General features: G+C 35.3%; 1 protein-coding gene across 3 annotated transcripts in view; it reads left to right on the top strand.

Annotated features, from left to right (window-relative positions):
• Positions 1 to 13,683, top strand: part of sipa1l3 (signal-induced proliferation-associated 1 like 3) — a 104,479-nt gene extending 90,796 nt beyond the window's left edge. For 2 of the 3 annotated variants that reach the window (XM_051134772.1, XM_051134771.1), the window contains 10 exons: positions 3,169 to 3,290; positions 3,750 to 3,862; positions 3,957 to 4,399; positions 5,269 to 5,475; positions 5,572 to 5,734; positions 5,823 to 6,009; positions 6,096 to 6,245; positions 8,230 to 8,356; positions 8,583 to 8,664; positions 9,166 to 13,683. In XM_051134772.1, the coding sequence (XP_050990729.1) occupies positions 3,169 to 3,290; positions 3,750 to 3,862; positions 3,957 to 4,399; positions 5,269 to 5,475; positions 5,572 to 5,734; positions 5,823 to 6,009; positions 6,096 to 6,245; positions 8,230 to 8,356; positions 8,583 to 8,664; positions 9,166 to 9,312 (1,741 nt within the window). In that variant the 3' untranslated portion in view covers positions 9,313 to 13,683. The remainder of the gene's footprint in view (positions 1 to 3,168; positions 3,291 to 3,749; positions 3,863 to 3,956; positions 4,400 to 5,268; positions 5,476 to 5,571; positions 5,735 to 5,822; positions 6,010 to 6,095; positions 6,246 to 8,229; positions 8,357 to 8,582; positions 8,665 to 9,165) is intronic. The other variant, XM_051134773.1, reaches the window with a different exon arrangement.
• The last annotated feature ends 5,076 nt before the right edge of the window (positions 13,684 to 18,759 follow it).

Genomic DNA, 18,759 nt, shown 5'->3' with positions numbered 1-18,759 from the left:
TCCATCAGTTGTCCTCAGTGTGAAAAGATGGATCTCAAAATCATACAGTCATTGTTGGAAAGGGTTCAAATACACAAAAATGCTGGAAAACCAAAGAATCTTTGTGGGACCTAGAGGACTTTTCTGAAGAACAGCAGGCAGTTTAACTGTTCAGGACAAAAACACACACACAGAGCTGTAGATCATTCAGATAGGAATACAGTATTAAGAATCAAGGGGGTGTAAACTTTTGAACAGGTGTATTTTTTTTTTAATAAATTCAACTATTATTTCCTTTTGTGGACTATGTGTAAACATCTTTTTCTGTAAAATATCTTATTCAGGTCAGTACTAAATAAACAATAACATGTATTTTGTATGACCCCTGTTCTTTTGGGTAAAATAATTAACATTTTGCAGATTCTGAAAGGGGGGGTGTAAACTTTTGACTTCAACTGTAGTGATATACACTCACATACACTCAAATTGTGGGAACTGAACTTTCCAACCCTGTTTGCTATCAGAGACATTATTGAAATTTCCATGCTTTCATTTAATGCTAATATTCAATATTTTGCCTATAACTTCTGGGAACTGATACAGCAGAAGCTATAAATGTTAGAAATGTAGGGTAGAAATGAACATCTCCAGGCGCTCTTTACCATCATCAGTGGGTGTGTTTGATGATAAATGAGTGGCTGCGGTTGAGGCATGTATCAGCTTGACATAGACTGCTGCTAATTTACAAGCTTATTGTGTGTCGGTGTACGATTGTGTATAATGCAGAGGTCATGGCATGTGCAGACTTTCATATTGTGCTTGATGGTTAGCTGCCCTTTTCAACCAGAGGAACTTGATGTGAATGTTTGGGGATTTTTGAAGTTAACACACTAAATTGTTCACAATAAGACTAGGAACAAGAACGGAAATGGCCAAAAAAAATCATGCTGACTTCATGCTGTATTTCCCCTTTTTTAGTGTTTCCTAGTCACATGCATTCATATTTAATGTATTTAAAAAAAGTGGGTCATTGATTAGCATATCCTGGTTGTTCTGTATCTAATTAGGGCTTGTCCCCTCCAAACACCACCCCCATAATAAACACCTTAAATATTTATAGAGTTCACAAAGAGCTTTATTAGCAAGATAATTGTGATTCTGCACCATATTTTAAAGTCCGCATATGAATCAAAATGGACCACATTACTAGTCTTGTGGCGAACATTTTAATCTGTGCAAGTTAATCTGTAGAAATAAATTGTTTTTGTAATCTTTACTGAACACCTGAAAATTTGCTTCCTTTCTGAAATGGCATTTATTTTCTGCTGAGATCAGTCAGCAACATCCTTAAAGGGATAGTTCACCCAAAAATGAAAATTCTGTCATTAATTACTCGCCCTAATGTCGTTCCAAACCCGTAAGACCTTTGTTCATCTTTGGAACAAAAATAAAGATTTTTTTTGATGAAACCCGAGAGCCTTAAATGTGTCAGTTGCATTACTGTCTATGCAGGGTCAGAAAGCTCTTGAATTTCATCAAAAATACTTAACTTGTGTTTTGAAGATGAACAAAGGTCTTACGGGCTTGCAACAACATGAGGGTGAGTAATCAATGACAGAATTTACATTTTTGGGTAAACTGCTCATTTAACCCTTCTTCTCCCAACTTTTCTGCCAGCTAGAGTTTACGTGGAGTTGAGATGAATTCAAGCCCCACCCTCTATACAATAATCAGTTTTCCTTGAAAATACATTTAAATACTAAAGTCAGTTGCAACTTCCAGCTCACACAGTGTTTAAGAATGTGTCAACAGTTTAAAGTGCATTAGGGCGTTATAGAGAAATGTTGGGGTACTGTGAGTCTGTTAACATTTCACACTGACTCGGTTTATGGTGGTGATTCAGCGAGATGTGCTAATAAGTGCTATTATTAGTCCCATCAGATCTGGCCGTACATCACCACTCGAACCCACAAGGTGACAAGTGACAGAACACTTGGGTTGCAAGAGACTTGGGATTCAGTGTGGCATGTGTATGATGCAGATGTAGCTGCGGGGTCAAAATGATTCTGTTACATTTTTTTTTTTATTATTATTATTATTATTTTAATACTCATTATTAAAATTACATTATGACTCATTGATTCATGTTATACCAAATCAAATGCTTGGATTGTCTTTTATTGAAGTTGGCATAAAGTGAAATTTAACCCTATTTTCTAAATGCATGTTATATCTTATTGTGAACAATTCATCTGTGTGTGTTTCCTTTTTTTTTTCTTGATTTTTAATTTGACCTTGGAGATTTAATCAAAATGATACAGTTCTCTCTGGTGATGTATGCAGGACTTCTCAAGTCACATTTTGTCTGCCAGCTCGCATTCATCTGCCTCCACTTTTGAGCGCAACTCCAATACAGTTGTATATACAGTTGAAGTCAAAAGTTTACATACACCTTGCGGAATATTTGAAATGTTAATTATTTTACCAAAATAAGAGGAATCATACAAAATACATGTTATTTTATATTTAGTACTGACTTGAAGAACATTTACATATAGTCCACAAGAGAAAAAAATAGTTGAATTTATAAAAACGACCCCGTTCAAAAGTTTACATATGCTTGATTCTTAATACTGTGTTCTTAGGCAAAGGATCAACAGCTTGTTTTGTTTTGTTTTGTGGCTTAATGCACGTTTTTCCTTCTGGAGCATCAGTGAGCATTTGAAACTTCTGTTATTGTTGCATATGAGTCTCTCAGTTGTCCTCAATGTGAAAAGATGGCTCTCTAAAACATATAGTCATTGTTGGAAAGGGTTCAAATACACAAAAATGCTGGAAAACCAAAGAATTTGTGGGACCTGGGGCATTTTTCTGAAGAATAGCAGGGAGTTTAACTGTTCAGGACAAACAAGGGACTCATGAACAACTATCACTAAAAAAAAAAAAAACAGTTGTGGATCATTCAGGTAACAACACAGTATTAAGAATCAGTCATATACTAACATTTAAATGGGTCATTTTTATAAATTCAACTATTAGTTTTTCTTGTGGATTATATGTAAATGTTTTTTATGTGAACCTGTCATTTAGAAACCCTTTCCACAATCCCATTTAACTGGCTAGCATCTTATTATAGTAAGTTAAATAAAAATGTATAAAATAACATGTTAATATTTGTTGTGTGTGTAGGTTTGGGTCAGTCCAGCGGCCTCTCCAGCCATTTGATCCACACGTTACAGTCGATGTCTCGAGTGGAGAATCATCATCTGGTTTCACTAGCCAAGAAAGCACGATGGAACGCAACAAGTCAGGTAAACAAACATGTATGATGCAAAGATATGTAGAGAGAACCAGTCCTTAAACAAAAACTGGTGTAAATGTGTTTTGTGTACCACCACATTACTGAGTGAACTCTGCCCTCTGCTGGATACACCGTAAATACAGGCTTCTTTACAAAAACCATTGAACACATTAAGATATTTTTGATGAAATATTTTTGATGAGATATTTTTGAGCTTGCATAGACAGCAATGCAACTGACACATTCATGACCCATAAAGGCAGTAAGGACATCGTTAAAATAGTCCATGTGACATCAGTGGCTCAACCTTAATGTTATAAAGTTATAAGAATACTTCTTGTGTAAGAAGAAAACAAAAATACTGACTATTCAACAATTTCTGTCTCTGACACAATTATACTTTGTTTAAACTTTTAAAAATTTGTCAGTGTGAATTGGGCTTCACCCCTTTTGTGTTTGTGTCGGACAGAGCCCATGTGGCATGTTCCTGCTTCATCACGAGGCGTTTCAGTTGGCTCTGCTCCGAGAAGACAGACTCGACAGGATGTTGCAGGGAAGGACTCTCCAAACCGCCACTCTAAGGTAAGAACTCATCCTCATCATCAATGCAACCAGAAAGTTATGTTTAATTTATCCCTTGTGTACTAATCACTCTTCCTCCTGCTTTCTCTCTCAGGGTGAGGCACACTATTCCAGTCACTCCAGCAGTAACACGCTCTCCAGTAATGCTTCCAGCAGTCACAGCGACGAGCGCTGGTTTGACAGCGTGGGAGGTGGGGTTTCCGGTGCCCTGAGTGACCCGTCAGACCCCGACCCTGACCTCATGGGCAAGGGAGGTTCCAGTGACAGTGGCATTGATGCGTCTCTCTACACGCCAAGTCCTAACACTAAAGGAACCAAACCTAGCCGCAGTCTTGCAGGAACCCCCCATAAACCTCTGCATGGCTCTGCTACCTACAGCGGCTTGCAGGAGCTGTCTGGAACGGGAGGGAGGATGTCCGGAGAGGGTCGCCGCAGGGAGTCGTCACCCCTCATCGCATCTGACAATCAAACCAAGAACTATCGCACACGCACATTCCCCCCTCCTGGATCAGCCAATGTCAACAACATCAAATCAAGGTATTGGATTTGTTCTGGAATGTACAGTTGAGGTCAAAAGTTTGCTTCCCCTATTAAGAATCATTAAAAATGCTACTTATTTTACCAAAATAAGTGTTATTGTTTATTTAGTACTGACCTGAATAAGATATTTCACATAAAAGATTACATATAGTCCACAAGAGAAAATAATATTTGAATTTATAAAAATGACCCTGTTCAAAAGTTTACATACGCTTGATTCTTAATACTGTGTTGTTACCTGAATGATCCACAGCTGTGTTTTTTTGTTTAGTGATAGTTGTTCATGAGTCTCTTGTTTGTCTTGAACAACTACCTGCTGTTCTTCAGAAAAAATCCTTCAGGTCCCGCAAATTCTTTGGTTTTCCAGCATTTTTGTGTATTTGAACCCTTTCCAACAATGACTGTATGATTTTGAGATCCATCTTTTCACACTGAGGACAACTGAAAGACTCACATGCAATTATTCAAAAGGTTCAAACGTTCACTGATGCTCCAGAAGGAAAAACAATGCATTAAGAGCCGGGGGGTGAAAACTTTTGAACAATATGGAGATGTGATAATTTTCCTTATTTTGCCTAAATATAATATTTTTTTCATTTGGTACTGCCCTTCAGAGGCTACAGAAGATAAAATAAGTAAATTTACTCTGATCTTCCAATTCTAAAAGTTTTCACCCCCCCCGACTCTTAATGCCTCGTGTTTCCTTCTGGAGCTTCTTTTATTTAAAAAAAAAATAAAAAATCTTATTGACTTAAAACTTTTCAATGTGTACCTCAATAAACATAGCAAACCATAACACACATATGGGATAATTCAGGTCTGACCTACCGACATATGAATTGAGTATTTTTGTGTCTGGGATTTAGGACCTGCTATACCCCTCAAGGGTACAAGGCCCCTGCTGTGGCCGACAAACCCCGGCCTTTCAGATCTTCAACAGTCACACCCACATCAGGCTCCGCCCAGCTTTCAAGCTCCGCCCCCAAGTCATTTAGTAAGAGCAAGAGTACATGGCAACAGGAGGAGAACAGCACAGCAACCAGCACCACCTCCACTGACAGCAACAGCAACAAGTATGTGTTTGTGAAATGTATATTTCATGTTTATCCATATGAAACAGATGCATGACATATTTGAATCTTGGTCCTGATTATAATGTGTGCTTTCAGGCAAGTGGATATGAACAATAAGAATGTGTTCGGACAGCCCCGGCTACGTGCCTCTCTGAGGGACCTACGCTCACCACGCAGATCTCACAAGAGCACCATTGAGGACGACTTGAAAAAGCTCATCATCATGGACAACCCTACAGAGACGCCATCACGGGATGCGGTAAACAAACACTAGAATGAGACAAAAATACAAACTTCTGCTTGTACACTTCACAATCAAACTCATTAGCACATTGTTTGCTCTACAGTCTCCTCATCGGACCCTGCAACGTACTTTCTCGGATGAGAGTCTGTGCAGTGGACGGAGAGATTCTAGTTATGCAAGCACACCTCTTTTTGAAGGACAAGTGCCGCCCAGTGACCTTCTTTTCACTTGCACGCTGCCTACTCGTCGCCACAACACCAGTCACGGAGCCCTCATACCTAGTAAGAAAGGTAGTCATGATTTGCAGATCATAGTCGGTTGGTATGGTTGGTACTAATAGCTTTGGGGTAAACTGTCAATTTTTTTGTCGTCCCAGTACCGTTGTCTGCATCAGAATTGTCTCTAACTGAGGTGAGGGATAAGGTTCCACCTCTCAGAAGACTGGACCCCGGACTCATGCCGCTTCCTGACACTGCCTGTGGTCTTGAGTGGTCCAGCTTAGTTAATGCAGCCAAGGCATATGAAGGTATGAGGTTGTGTTTGTCTGATGTGTTTCATCCTGAAGTCAAACTGAGATACTTTAAGTTATGGAAGCCCATTTTATGTTTTGGTTAATCATATTTATTACATAAAAGTACATACATACAAATTGTGAAGTAAGTTGATTATGACCTTTTTTCCCCATCATTGTGATTTGTGCCAAAATTAGGACTTTTTATTTAATAATTTAGACTAATTTCTATGACTATATCTCATAATTATGACATTTTCTATCATAATTCAGTCTTTTTTCTCAATGTCAGCTTTTTATCAGATTTCGACATCTTATGTAATTGATTTTTTTCTCTCATTTTGACTTTTTCTCAAAATTTACTCCTTTTATCTCATAATTTTAACATTTTAAGTCATAATGTTGACTTTTTAATTGCATCTTTTTATCTCATAATTCTCAACTCTTTGGTCATAATTGCATGATTGTTTTCTTTTGTGGCAGAAATGTCAGCTTTTTATCTGATTTCCACATTTTATGTAATTGATATTTTTTTTTTTACTTATTCAAACTTTATCCCATTATTTTGTCTTTTTATCTCATAATTTTGACATTTAAAGTCATGATTTTGACATTTTGTCTCATAATTCTTAACTTTTTGGTCATAATTATGATTTACCAAAGCATGATTTTTTTTTTTCTTTTGTGGCAGAAATGTCAGCTTTTCATTTGACTTCAACATTTTATGTAATAGATTTCTTTTCTCTTTTCAACTAATAATTTAGTCTTTTATCTCAGAATTTCTTCATTTTAAGTCATAATTTTCACATTTTTGACATTTTTTTTCTCATTTCAACTTTCTCATAATTTTGTCTTTTTATCTCAGAATTTTGACGTTTTAAGTCATAATTTTTACAATTTATCTTATAATTGCAACTTTGTATCTCAATTCTCAATTTTTTGGTCATAATTATGATTAACCAAAGCATGATTTTTTTTGTTTTGTGGCAGAAATGTCAGCTATTCATCTGATTTTGATATTTTATGTTATATTTTAAGATTTTTTTCTCGTTTCGTCTTTCTCATAATTTAGTCTTTATCTCATAATTTTGATATTTTAAGTCATAATTTTGACTTTTATCCCATAATTGCAACTTTTTATCTCATAATTTTAAACTGGTTTAAAACCAAAGCATGATTTTGTTTTTCTTTTGTAGCAGAAATGTCAGCTTTTCATCTGATTTCAACATTTTCTGTCATTTCATTTTTTTTTTTTTTTTTTTTTTTTTTCATATTTTGACTTCTATCTCATAATTTTGTCTTTTTATCTCATACTTTCGACATTTTAGGTCACAATTTTGTCTTTTTATCTCATAAGCTTAACATTAAGTCATTATTTTGATGTTTTACCTCATAATTCTCAACTTTTTGGTCATAATTACAATTTACCAAAGCAAGATTGTTTTTTTTTTTTTCTTTTGTGACAGAAATGTCTGATTTTGACATTTTACATATTTTTTTCTCATTTCGATAAATTTGTCCTTTTATCTCAGAATGCTGACATTTTACGCCATAATTTTTGCAATTTATCTCAGAATTCTCAACTTTTTGGTCATAATTATGATTTATCAAAGCATTATTTTTTTCATTTGTGGCAGAAATGTCAACTTTTCATCTGATTTTGACATTTTATGTAATTGATTTTTTTCTCATTTCAACTTTCTCACAATTTTGTCTTTTTATCTCATAATTTTTGACACTGACATGTGCTTCCAAATAAATGTGATGACATTTTCAATTAACTTTCTCCTACCCCAATTTAATATGCATTGACTATACGTAAGCCATTTGTAGTATGAATCCACTGAAGAGTGTGAACACTGTGACTCTTTATGGTTTATAGACTGCCATTAAGTTTTTGTTCTTACAACAGTCCCATGTAGTATAAAAAGGCATAAAAGAGTAAATCATCACAATCTGAATGATTAAATCTATGCATTCATTTGTTTGTTTGTTACAGTGCAAAGAGCTGTTTCTTTATTTTCATTGTCTGAGTCTCACACGGGCGGCAATGAGTTGAGACCCGTCATCAGCCCGGTGCCTTTCCACACGCCACAGACTCCCCGTACCACTCCTACATTCAGCAGGTAAGACGAATACACAACTGTATATATACTTGCTCTTCCTCTGCGTTTTCTGCGGTTTAGGTCTTGTTATCCGTATTGTTATGCAAAGGTTTCAGTGTTGGCTCTGCAATAACTTGCTTAACCTCAAATTAACTCAAAAATACAATAAGTATTTAAATGTTTGGAATAAGAATCTTCTATACTAGGATACTAGTATTAACTTGTTTTTCATTTGTGTGTGTTGCAGTGAAGAGGTTCCTAATGACCTATCTGGGCGTCTGTATCATCTGGAAGTCATGCTGAAACAGCTGAACAATGATCTGGAAAAAGTAAGTTACAAGTTGTTGTAATTTTATTGCTGAGTATTCAAACACAAAGTAGTCAGTTATATAAAAATGTTAAGTTAAAATTACTGTTTGGTGTGATGACGTTTGGGGATAGTTCACCCAAAAATGAAAATTCCGTCATTAATTACTCACCCTCATGTCATTCCAAATCCGTGAGACCTTCATTCATCTTTGGAACACAAATTAAGATATTTTTTATTAAATCTGAAAGCTTTCTGACCCCACATTCAAGGCCCAGAAAGTTAGTAAGGACTTTGTTGGAATTGTCCATGTGACATCAGTGGTGAAATGTATTAAATTATTTTAGATTTCTCAGATTTCATCAAAAATATACAAATTTGTGTTCTGAGGTCTAAGGTCTTACAAGTTTGGAATGACATGAGGGTGAAAAATTTATGACAGAATTTTTATTTCTGGGTGAACTATGCCTTGAAATTCCTGAGGATTTTAAAGTAACTTACCCTTCCTGTCCCACCCTCTCAGGAGAAACAGGACAAGGCAGCGTTGTTAGCAGAGATGGCTAATCTAAGACAGAACAACCAGCGTCTACAGGAGGAATCGCACTCAGCCAGTGAACAGCTCCGCAAGTTCAGCAAACTCTTATCCTCAACCATACCTGAGAGGAAATGACTGTTCCCTTTCATTTAAGACAAGATGAGAGGAGATCTTCACGTACCTGTACTCCGCCTAATATGGCACGTTCAGTGCCAACAGCTAATTGACTTCCCAGTCTCATATTGTCCAGTACATCCACTGTCCCGCTCGCCCTCATCTAGGCCTCGTCCTCACCACACACGAAAGAAACTGTGAGCTTCACGAAAGTACGACTGAGGGAAACCGAAAGAGTTTGCATACAGGTCTGACTTTAAAGCTTTAACTTAAAGCCGGTACAAATGTCTATTTTTAAACAAACAAACTCAACACACGATTTCCTACCTTGAATCGAGCGAGCTCCTCATCTACTTTCGGAACTATTTTCTCATTCTAGATTTATTTTTATACTCAACGAGTTGACACGAAGCTTGAGCCAGTCAAACTGTAAGACGCTAACATCAGAGAGGTCTATTTAGTGCACAGTCAGCTCAACAGCCAAAAAAAAAGCAACAAAAAAACGACACTTGAGCCACGTGAGAGATCCTACCTTTCCCAAAACGTCGCGAGAAATCACGGTACTGTAATTGTGAGGAAAAAGTACAGCGGTCTGGGAACGACTCACACTGTAAAGTAATTCTACATCGCGCAGGTACATTAAACGCTATCGTATTGTTCAAACCATCCTCATCTCAGCTGATTTATCTTCTAACAGACTTCCTGTAGTGACTGAAACTCTGCAATAATGGCTCTGTAGATCTTCACTTCTCCAGAACGGAAAAACCAGTGATAGCAACCACTACTAAAACTGTGATGTTACACCCATCGTTTCCTCTGTGCATGGACATCGGTCAATGTCATGTGACAGGAAATGCCACTTTCTCTCCTACGTATGGTTTCGGCATAGCACTGTGTGTAAACTTGGGCTGTTCTGTCAGATTTCGACACTGTATATGTATATGTATATGCAAAGCCGACACTAAGAAACCCTAGTCAGCTGTGTCCCATACAGACTCTATTTTTCTATTTGTATTTAGTTCAGGTTTATCAGGTGAAACGACTGTTGGCAATAGATGGCTGTTTTCAACTTCTAGACAGATCATCGTGTTTACATACTATGACGATCCACACTGTACTCGATTACGGAACTGGAATAACAGTCAGGCTGGATCGGATACGGTTTCTCATGTACCCCACGTTACTCTGTACATGTCTGCCTTAAAGTGGTCAGCTGTGACCAGCGATGTGTTGTAAATTACGACTCATATCAGCTCTCTCCATCCCTTTAACCTGATGCGACTGGAAAAAATATCTTCTCCTCTCTCAGGACCCGTAAGCTGCCCTCTCGATCGCCTGATCTATTCGTCTCTATTTATTCACATCAAAAAGCACTGCAACAGTCGGTTAACTTTATATTGTATTAGTCATCATAGCTATACGTGAAAATATAATGTGTCTGCTTTGCTCAGACACACAAAAACAACTATATACATGCCTATGACAGTAACTAGCATTGTAAAACGCAAAGGTTTTTGTTTATTTATGGGGTGAGAGATTTAAAAAAAAAACGACAGCGTTTTAGTGCCATGTTAAAAAAAATCTAAGATTACGAGATTAAAGTCGTAATATTTTGAGAATAAAGTTGAAATGACAAGAATAAAGTTGAAATACTATGAGAATAATGTCGAAATATTTTGAGAATAAAGATGAAATTAAAAGAATAAAGTTGAAATATTACAAGAATAAAGTTGGAATTGCGAGAATAAAAGTCAGACTGTTTCGAGAATGAAGTCGAAATGTTTTGAGAATAAAGTCAGAATTACAAGAATAAAAAAGTAAATGTTTCGAGAATAAAGTCAAAATTTTTAAAGAATAATGTCGAAATGTTTTGAGAATAAAGTCGGAATTATGAGAATAAAGTTGAAATTACGAGAATAAAGTCAGAATAACAAGAATAAAAGTCTAAATATTTTAAGAATAATGTCGAAATGTTTTGAGAATAAAGTCGAAATACTACAAGAATAATGTCAAATATTTTGAGAATAAAGATGAAATTACGAGAATAAAAGTTGAAATATTACAAGAATAAAGTTGGAATTGCGAGAATAAAAGGCGAAATGTTTTGAGAATAAAGTGAAAATATTTTGAGAATAAAGTTGAAATTAGGAGAACAAAAAATCAAAGTATTTAGAGAATAAAGTCGAAATTACGAGAATTAAGTGAAATATTACGTGAATAAAGTAAGTTTCAATAATAAAGTTGAAATTATGAGAATAAAGTCAGAATTACAAGAATAAAAATCTAAATGTTTCAAGAATAATGTCAAAATATTTTAAGAAAAAAGTAGAAATTACGAAAATAAAGTCAAATACTACAAGAATAAAGTCGAAATACTATGAGAATAATGTCGAAATATTTTGAGAATAAAGATGAAATTACGAGAATAAAAGTTGAAATATTACAAGAATAAAGTTGGAATTGCGAGAATAAAAGGCGAAATGTTTTGAGAATAAAGTGAAAATATTTTGAGAATAAAGTCGAAATTACGAGAATAAAGTCAGAATTTTTCAAGAATAATGTCGAAATGTTTTGAGAATGAAATCAAAATTGTGAGAATAAAGTCGAAGTATTTCAAGAATAAAGTTGAAATTATGAGAATAAAGTCAGAATTACAAGAATAAAAGTCAAGAATAATGTAGAAATATTTCACCTTTATTTTTGAAATATTTCGACTTTATTCTTGTATTTTGACTTTATTCTCGTAATTTTGACTTTATATAAAAATAAAAGTCTAAATGTTTTGAGAATAAAGTTGGAATGTTTTGAGAATAAAGTCGGAATGTTTCCAGAATAAAGTCGAAATATTTCCAGAATAAAGTAGCCTATTGCGCATGCAAATGGCCCGGACTGGGAACACCGGGAGATTTTTCCAAAGTCTCAGCTTTCAAAATCTGTCAGTTTTATAACGAAATACAAACAATATGTCTATTACAATAATCGTGTTTTTAATGTGGTGTGACAGATCACTGTATTCACCTCAAGTTTCAGCGGCATGTAGGTCAATTTATTCTCTATTATAATATTTCGACTTTATTCTCGAAATATTTCTACTTTATTCTCATAGAATTTCGACTTTATTCTCGTAATACTTTGACTTTAATCTCGTAATCTTAGATTTGTTTTGTTTTTTTTTTCACTTATTAACGTGCCACTGAAACGCTGTTGTCCAAAAAAGACCTGACATCATTCATTGCAGCTGTTTAGTAGTGTAATTGTACATATAGTGATTTTATACAAATCTTTGAACTGCTGATAGCTAGCATTACATGTTCTCCCCACTATAAAGTATGAGGAAAAAGGAATAGTCCACGTTTTTACTCACCCTCATGTTGTTCCAAACCTGTATGACTTTATTTCTTCCATGGAACATAAAAGAAACAGTTTTGGTTCCCATTGACTTCCATTGTATTCTTTTAAGTTCCACGGAAGAAAGCTAATCGTACGGGTTTGGAACAACATGAGGGTGAGTAAATGAGTGGACTGTCCCTTTAAATGAGTCTGTGTACATGTTTGGAACTTTTAGTTATACATCATCACTCTGGACATTATCATATTATGATAAGCTCATTCGCCCCACTGTTTTAGATTCATTTTTATTGTTTTATTATCAGATTGTCATCTCATTGCTGTGACTACAAGAACTTCACCCACCATGAGTGTTTTTCTGTCAAAAAAGTGGGAGGTTTTTTAGACTCTTGGTGTCTCACTCAGTTTTGGGTTGCTGGGTGTCATATCTACACCATGGATTGTCTTATGATTTCTGTTTGTTTGTTTTGATAGATGGGTGGAGGTGTTTTTATTAAGTTTGTTAGTTTTTTTATTTTTAAAAAGTAAATACGAGTAATATTGTGAAAATATTCTATGTGCATCTGTGTTGCGCATTCTTAAATCATTGCAAATTATATAGTCCGGCTGTAATATTTGAAGGTTTATTTTTATGTGTAATATTTTGACTATTTATTTTGATTCTTGTTCTTTTTTTATTAAATGCAAGTCAAATTCGAGGTGAAAATTACTAGACTACAGATTTGGTAACATTATTGGAGGGTACTGAGTTGATGTATTTTTTAGGTTCTCCTTTATATTTTGTTTGATTCATGATCTTTTGTACAAAGCTGATTTTATCCTTTTCTTTTTTTTTAAAGAAACTATTGTAATTCATCTTTTTGTCTCTGTTTTCATTAGCTTCATGCATGAAACAGTGGCTCTGATGCCTCGATTTAACTATTGATAACTGATCAATCTTTCAGTTTCTTTGGGGATGTTGTATCAATGAGTGTACATTTAATATGTGTAAATTATGTTTTCATTATTTTATAAAAAATATATTAAAATATTTCATAATGATAACATTCTTGACTTAATTGTTACTAATCTAAAAAATGTATTGTTAAGTCTGTAAATCCTTGATATGGCCATGCTATGAGGAATACAACATCTAAAATGTTCACTAGGCTGCAAAAAAGGCATAGTTCAGTCTAAAATTAAAACGGTCAACCTCGGTTCCAACATGTGTGCTGCTGACTGCTAACTACATTCCTGGGCCTTGAAGGTGTCTGCTGTTGCTGTCCGTGCAGGGTCAGAAAGCTTTTGGATTTTATTAAAAATATCTTAATTTGTGTTCCAAAGATGAACAAAGGTCTTATGGGTTTGCAAAGACATAAGGGTGAGTAATTAATGACAGAATTTTCATTTTTGGTTGAACTATCCTTTTAGGAGTACACTTTTCATAACAAGGGATGGAACACTTTAATGCCGAAAGCTGCTGCCACCACAGAGAACAACAGCTCCGCCAACTGGAACAAAATATTGTTGCGTTAAATGTAATTATTTGCTCCCTCTGCTAGTCATAAACGCCTATAACACGATAATAGAAGACATTCTTAAAGAGGAGTCCACTTCCAGAACAACAATTTACAAATAATTTACTCACCCCCTTGTCATCCACGATGTTCATGTTTATGTTTTTTGAGGAAAACCTTTCAGCATTTTTCCCCATATAATGGACTTCTATGGTGCCCCGATTTTGAACTTCCAAAATGCAGTTTAAATGCAGCTTCAAACGATCCCAAATGCAGTTGTAAATGTTCCCAGCGGCGAAAGAAGGGTCTTATCTAGCGAAACGATCAGTTATTTTAATAAAAATAATACAATTTATATACTTTTTAATGCCAAACGCTCGTCTTTTTTACTCTGCTTGGACTGTTTTTGTTCCGGTTCATGATAGTTAGTGTATGTCGAAAAACTCCCATCTCATGTTCTCCCTCAACTTCAAAATCATCCTATATCGCGGTTTTACCTTTTTTGTTAAAGGTGTTTGATCTTCTTTGCATGTTCACTTTGCAAACACTGGGTCGGAACTTCTGCAGCGATGTAGGATGATTTTGAAATGATTTTTGAAGTTGAGGGAGAAAATACGATTGGAGTTTTTCTACGTACCCTAACTGTCTTGAGTCAGAGTACACAGAGTTGAAGGACTGCAAGGCAAGAGGAGCGTTTGAGAATAGAAAGTATTTAAATTGTATTATATATATATATATATATATATATATAAAGCCACATTTAAACTGCCTTTTGGAAGTTCAAAATCGGGGCACCATATCAGTCCATTATATGGGGAAAAATGCTGAAAAGTTTTCCTCAAAAAACATAATTTCTTTACGACTGAAGAAAGGGGAAATCAGTCAAAATGTAAAAACACTTATTACAAAATATATATATGCTTTACATGTTGGTGTATTAATGAAAATATTAATTATTAACAAATGTTAATGCACATGTAAACAAACAAATAATGAAATACTATAATAATAAGAACTGTTATATAAGCATTTAAGAATAATGTTAGAATGATTTTTATATTGTCCAACCTATGCCAGTGTTGGGAAAAGTTACTTTAAAAGTAATGCATTACAATGTTGCCTTAAAAAAAGTAACTAATGCATAAAGGGTTTGCACTTACGTCATGGTTTGGTCAGTTACCCGGATGCACAGCCATGGTGTAGATACACAGATGTAAAATACAGCATTTAGCAGGGTTACGTACTAATGAATATAATGTTCCGCTAATTTATGCTGTCTAAACCACAGAAAAAAACTAGGACTGGTAAACGATTAATCGTGATTAATTGCATACAAAATAATTGTTTGAGTTTGCCTAATATATGTGTGTGTGTACTGTGTTTAATTATAAATACAAGCACGTTCATGCATATATTTAAGAAATATTTACAAGTATATGTATTTATTATAATTTTATAGAATTTATATTAAATATAAATATTTTGTACGTAAATAACATATTTCTCTTAAATATATACATTAATTTGTGTGTATTTTTATATACATATTACACACAGTGCATATATATATTAGGCAAACTCAAACTTTTATTTTGTATGCGATTAATCGTTTATCAGCCCTGGATTAGTAAGCACGAAACGGCGCAACAGTTTGACAAGCTAAAATGAATAGGTGGTAAAGATATGTACAAGCAGTATTAATTAAGATATTAGCCTAATATTTCACCTACCTGACCAGAAATAATAAAAACAAAGAGGAATGTTGTCAAGATTCTTGCCAGTTTGGCCAACCACAAACGCCTTATGTTCCTCAGACAGTTTTGCACTCTTCTCTTTGGTTTGTTGTGACTTTTGACAGTCTATAATACTTAAAATGTTTTACCGGTGCGACCGATTAGTACAGCCCAAAACATGACAATAACTGACCATTTTCAGCAGCAATAATCAGCAAAATATACAAGTTTTGTTCGGTTCAGTGGAATTGTTTATGTTCTGTGCTGTCAATATGCCCAATGGATTACGCGTCGTAAAAAAAAAAAACTCTCTTGTGTTACTTTTGGTGTTACTTTTTGTCACCTGACCCTTTCACAACAAACATAAAATTAATAAGCCTCACGTTGAAGGAAGTGCCTCTGGTCTGCCCAGTTTTTCTCAACACAGGACAGGAGAGGTCCCTGGTGACAGGGGCGTCGCTAGGGCTAATCATTCGGGGCTCGAGCCCCGAAAGTTTTTACTCCAGCCCCGAATGTTTTTTTTTTTTTTTGTATGGCCCTATGATTTCCACGGAATTTGACAAAGTTTGAATGATTTAATCAAAAGTTGGTCATTAAACTTAAATCAAGTCGCGATATGGACTGGCATCTGTAAATATTATGCCGCAAAAGACTATTTAAATATGAATCCTGCATGTTCTGCGTGTCTTTTTATGAATGCGCAGTGATTTCAGCGTCTGCCGTTTCACTAAATGAGGGCGTAAAATACAGCAACAACATCTCCAGAACTGCTCTGAGAGTCACTTCATGAGCATTTCACGGTTTCATTTGAGTAAAACAAGCGTCAAATATATACACAGAAATTTAAAAGTATTCACGGCAAGTCGGCAACCCGTCAAAATAAAAGTACGGTTTAACTTTATTAATCATTCAGTATAATGTACGTGCCTACTACTACTACTACTACTATTAATTAATAAAAATGTATATATTTTTTTAACACAATATTTCTTCCATGTTTTACATTTTAATAGTAAATAGTTTAATATTTCTCATTAAAAGATCAATTAAATCAATATTTTATACCTTCATCTGATAACCAGAAAAATACACAACACAGAATTCCATAAGGCTATTGTAAAAATAAATAAAAGTTGTTTTTATGCATTCAAATAAACAGACATGCTAAAACATATTTGGTAACAATAAAACGTAAAGTGAGAAAAAAGTTATTTCATAGGGTCCTAAACATTTAATTTTTCTTAACTTTTGATAAATTGACGGTAAATTGTATAAGATTTTTAATTAATTACACATGATTAAATACATTTTGATTAATAAAATTAAATTTTACCATTAAAAAGAAGACCAGAAAAATTAAAACAAAACAGAATTTGAAAAAAATAAAATAAAGGAATTTGGGAAAAAAATAGGGCCCTGTTTTTTTGCATCCAACTATATATTTGTTACAGTTATAAATACATTTTCAAATGTATTATTTTATTTGTCTAACATATTTTTGTAATGTTATAATTTTGTTATAATACTTTGATATGTTTGCTATTTGCAGTGATTACTATTTACAGTGGGTACGGAAAGTATTCAGACCCCCTTAAATTTTTCACTCTTTGTTATATTGCAGCCATTTGCTAAAATCATTTAAGTTCATTTTTTCCTCATTAATGTACACACAGCACCCCATATTGACAGAAAAACACAGAATTGTTGACATTTTTGCAGATTTATTAAAAAAGAAAAACTGAAATATCACATGGTCCTAAGTATTCAGACCCTTTGCTGTGACACTCATATATTTAACTCAGGTGCTGTCCATTTCTTCTGATCATCCTTGAGATGGTTCTACACCTTCATTTGAGTCCAGCTGTGTTTGATTATACTGATTGGACTTGATTAGGAAAGCCACACACCTGTCTATATAAGACCTTACAGCTCACAGTGCATGTCAGAGCAAATGAGAATCATGAGGTCAAAGGAACTGCCTGAAGAGCTCAGAGACAGAATTGTGGCAAGGCACAGACACAGATCTGGCCAAGGTTACAAAAACATTTCTGCTGCACTTAAGGTTCCTAAGAGCACAGTGGCCTCCATAATCCTTAACTGGAAAACATTTGGGACGACCAGAACCCTTCCTAGAGCTGGCCGTCCGGCCAAACTGAGCTATCGGGGGAGAAGAGCCTTGGTGAGAGAGGTAAAGAAGAACCCAAAGATCACTGTGGCTGAGCTCCAGAGATGCAGTCGGGAGATGGGAGAAAGTTGTAGAAAGTCAACCATCACTGCAGCCCTTCACCAGTCTGGGCTTTATGGCAGAGTGGCCCGACGGAAGCCTCTCCTCAGTGCAAGATACATGAAAGACCGCCTGAAGGACTCCAAGATGGTGAGAAATAAGATTCTCTGGTCTGATGAGACCAAGATAGAACTTTTTGGCTTTAATTCTAAGCGGTATGTGTGGAGAAAACCAGGCACTGCTCATCACCTGTCCAATACAGTCCCAACAGGGAAGCATGGTGGTGGCAGCATCATGCTGTGGGGGTGTTTTTCAGCTGCAGGGATAGGACGACTGGTTGCAATCGAGGGAAAGATGAATGCGGCCAAGTACAGGGATATCCTGGACGAAAACCTTCTCCAGAGTGCTCAGGACCTCAGACTGGGCCGAAGGTTTACCTTCCAGCAAGACAATGACCCTAAGCACACAGCTAAAATAACGAAGGAGTGGCTTCACAACAACTCCGTGACTGTTCTTGAATGGCCCAGCCAGAGCCCTGACTTTAACCCAATTGAGCATCTCTGGAGAGACCTAAAAATGGCTGTCCACCAATGTTTACCATCCAACCTGACAGAACTGGAGAGGATCTGCAAGGAGGAATGGCAGAGGATCCTCAAATCCAGGTGTG

Source organism: Labeo rohita, chromosome 18, assembly GCF_022985175.1.
Source record: "Labeo rohita strain BAU-BD-2019 chromosome 18, IGBB_LRoh.1.0, whole genome shotgun sequence".
NCBI classification, from domain to species: domain Eukaryota; kingdom Metazoa; phylum Chordata; class Actinopteri; order Cypriniformes; family Cyprinidae; genus Labeo; species Labeo rohita.
This window is presented reverse-complemented; position numbering and strand designations above follow the sequence as displayed.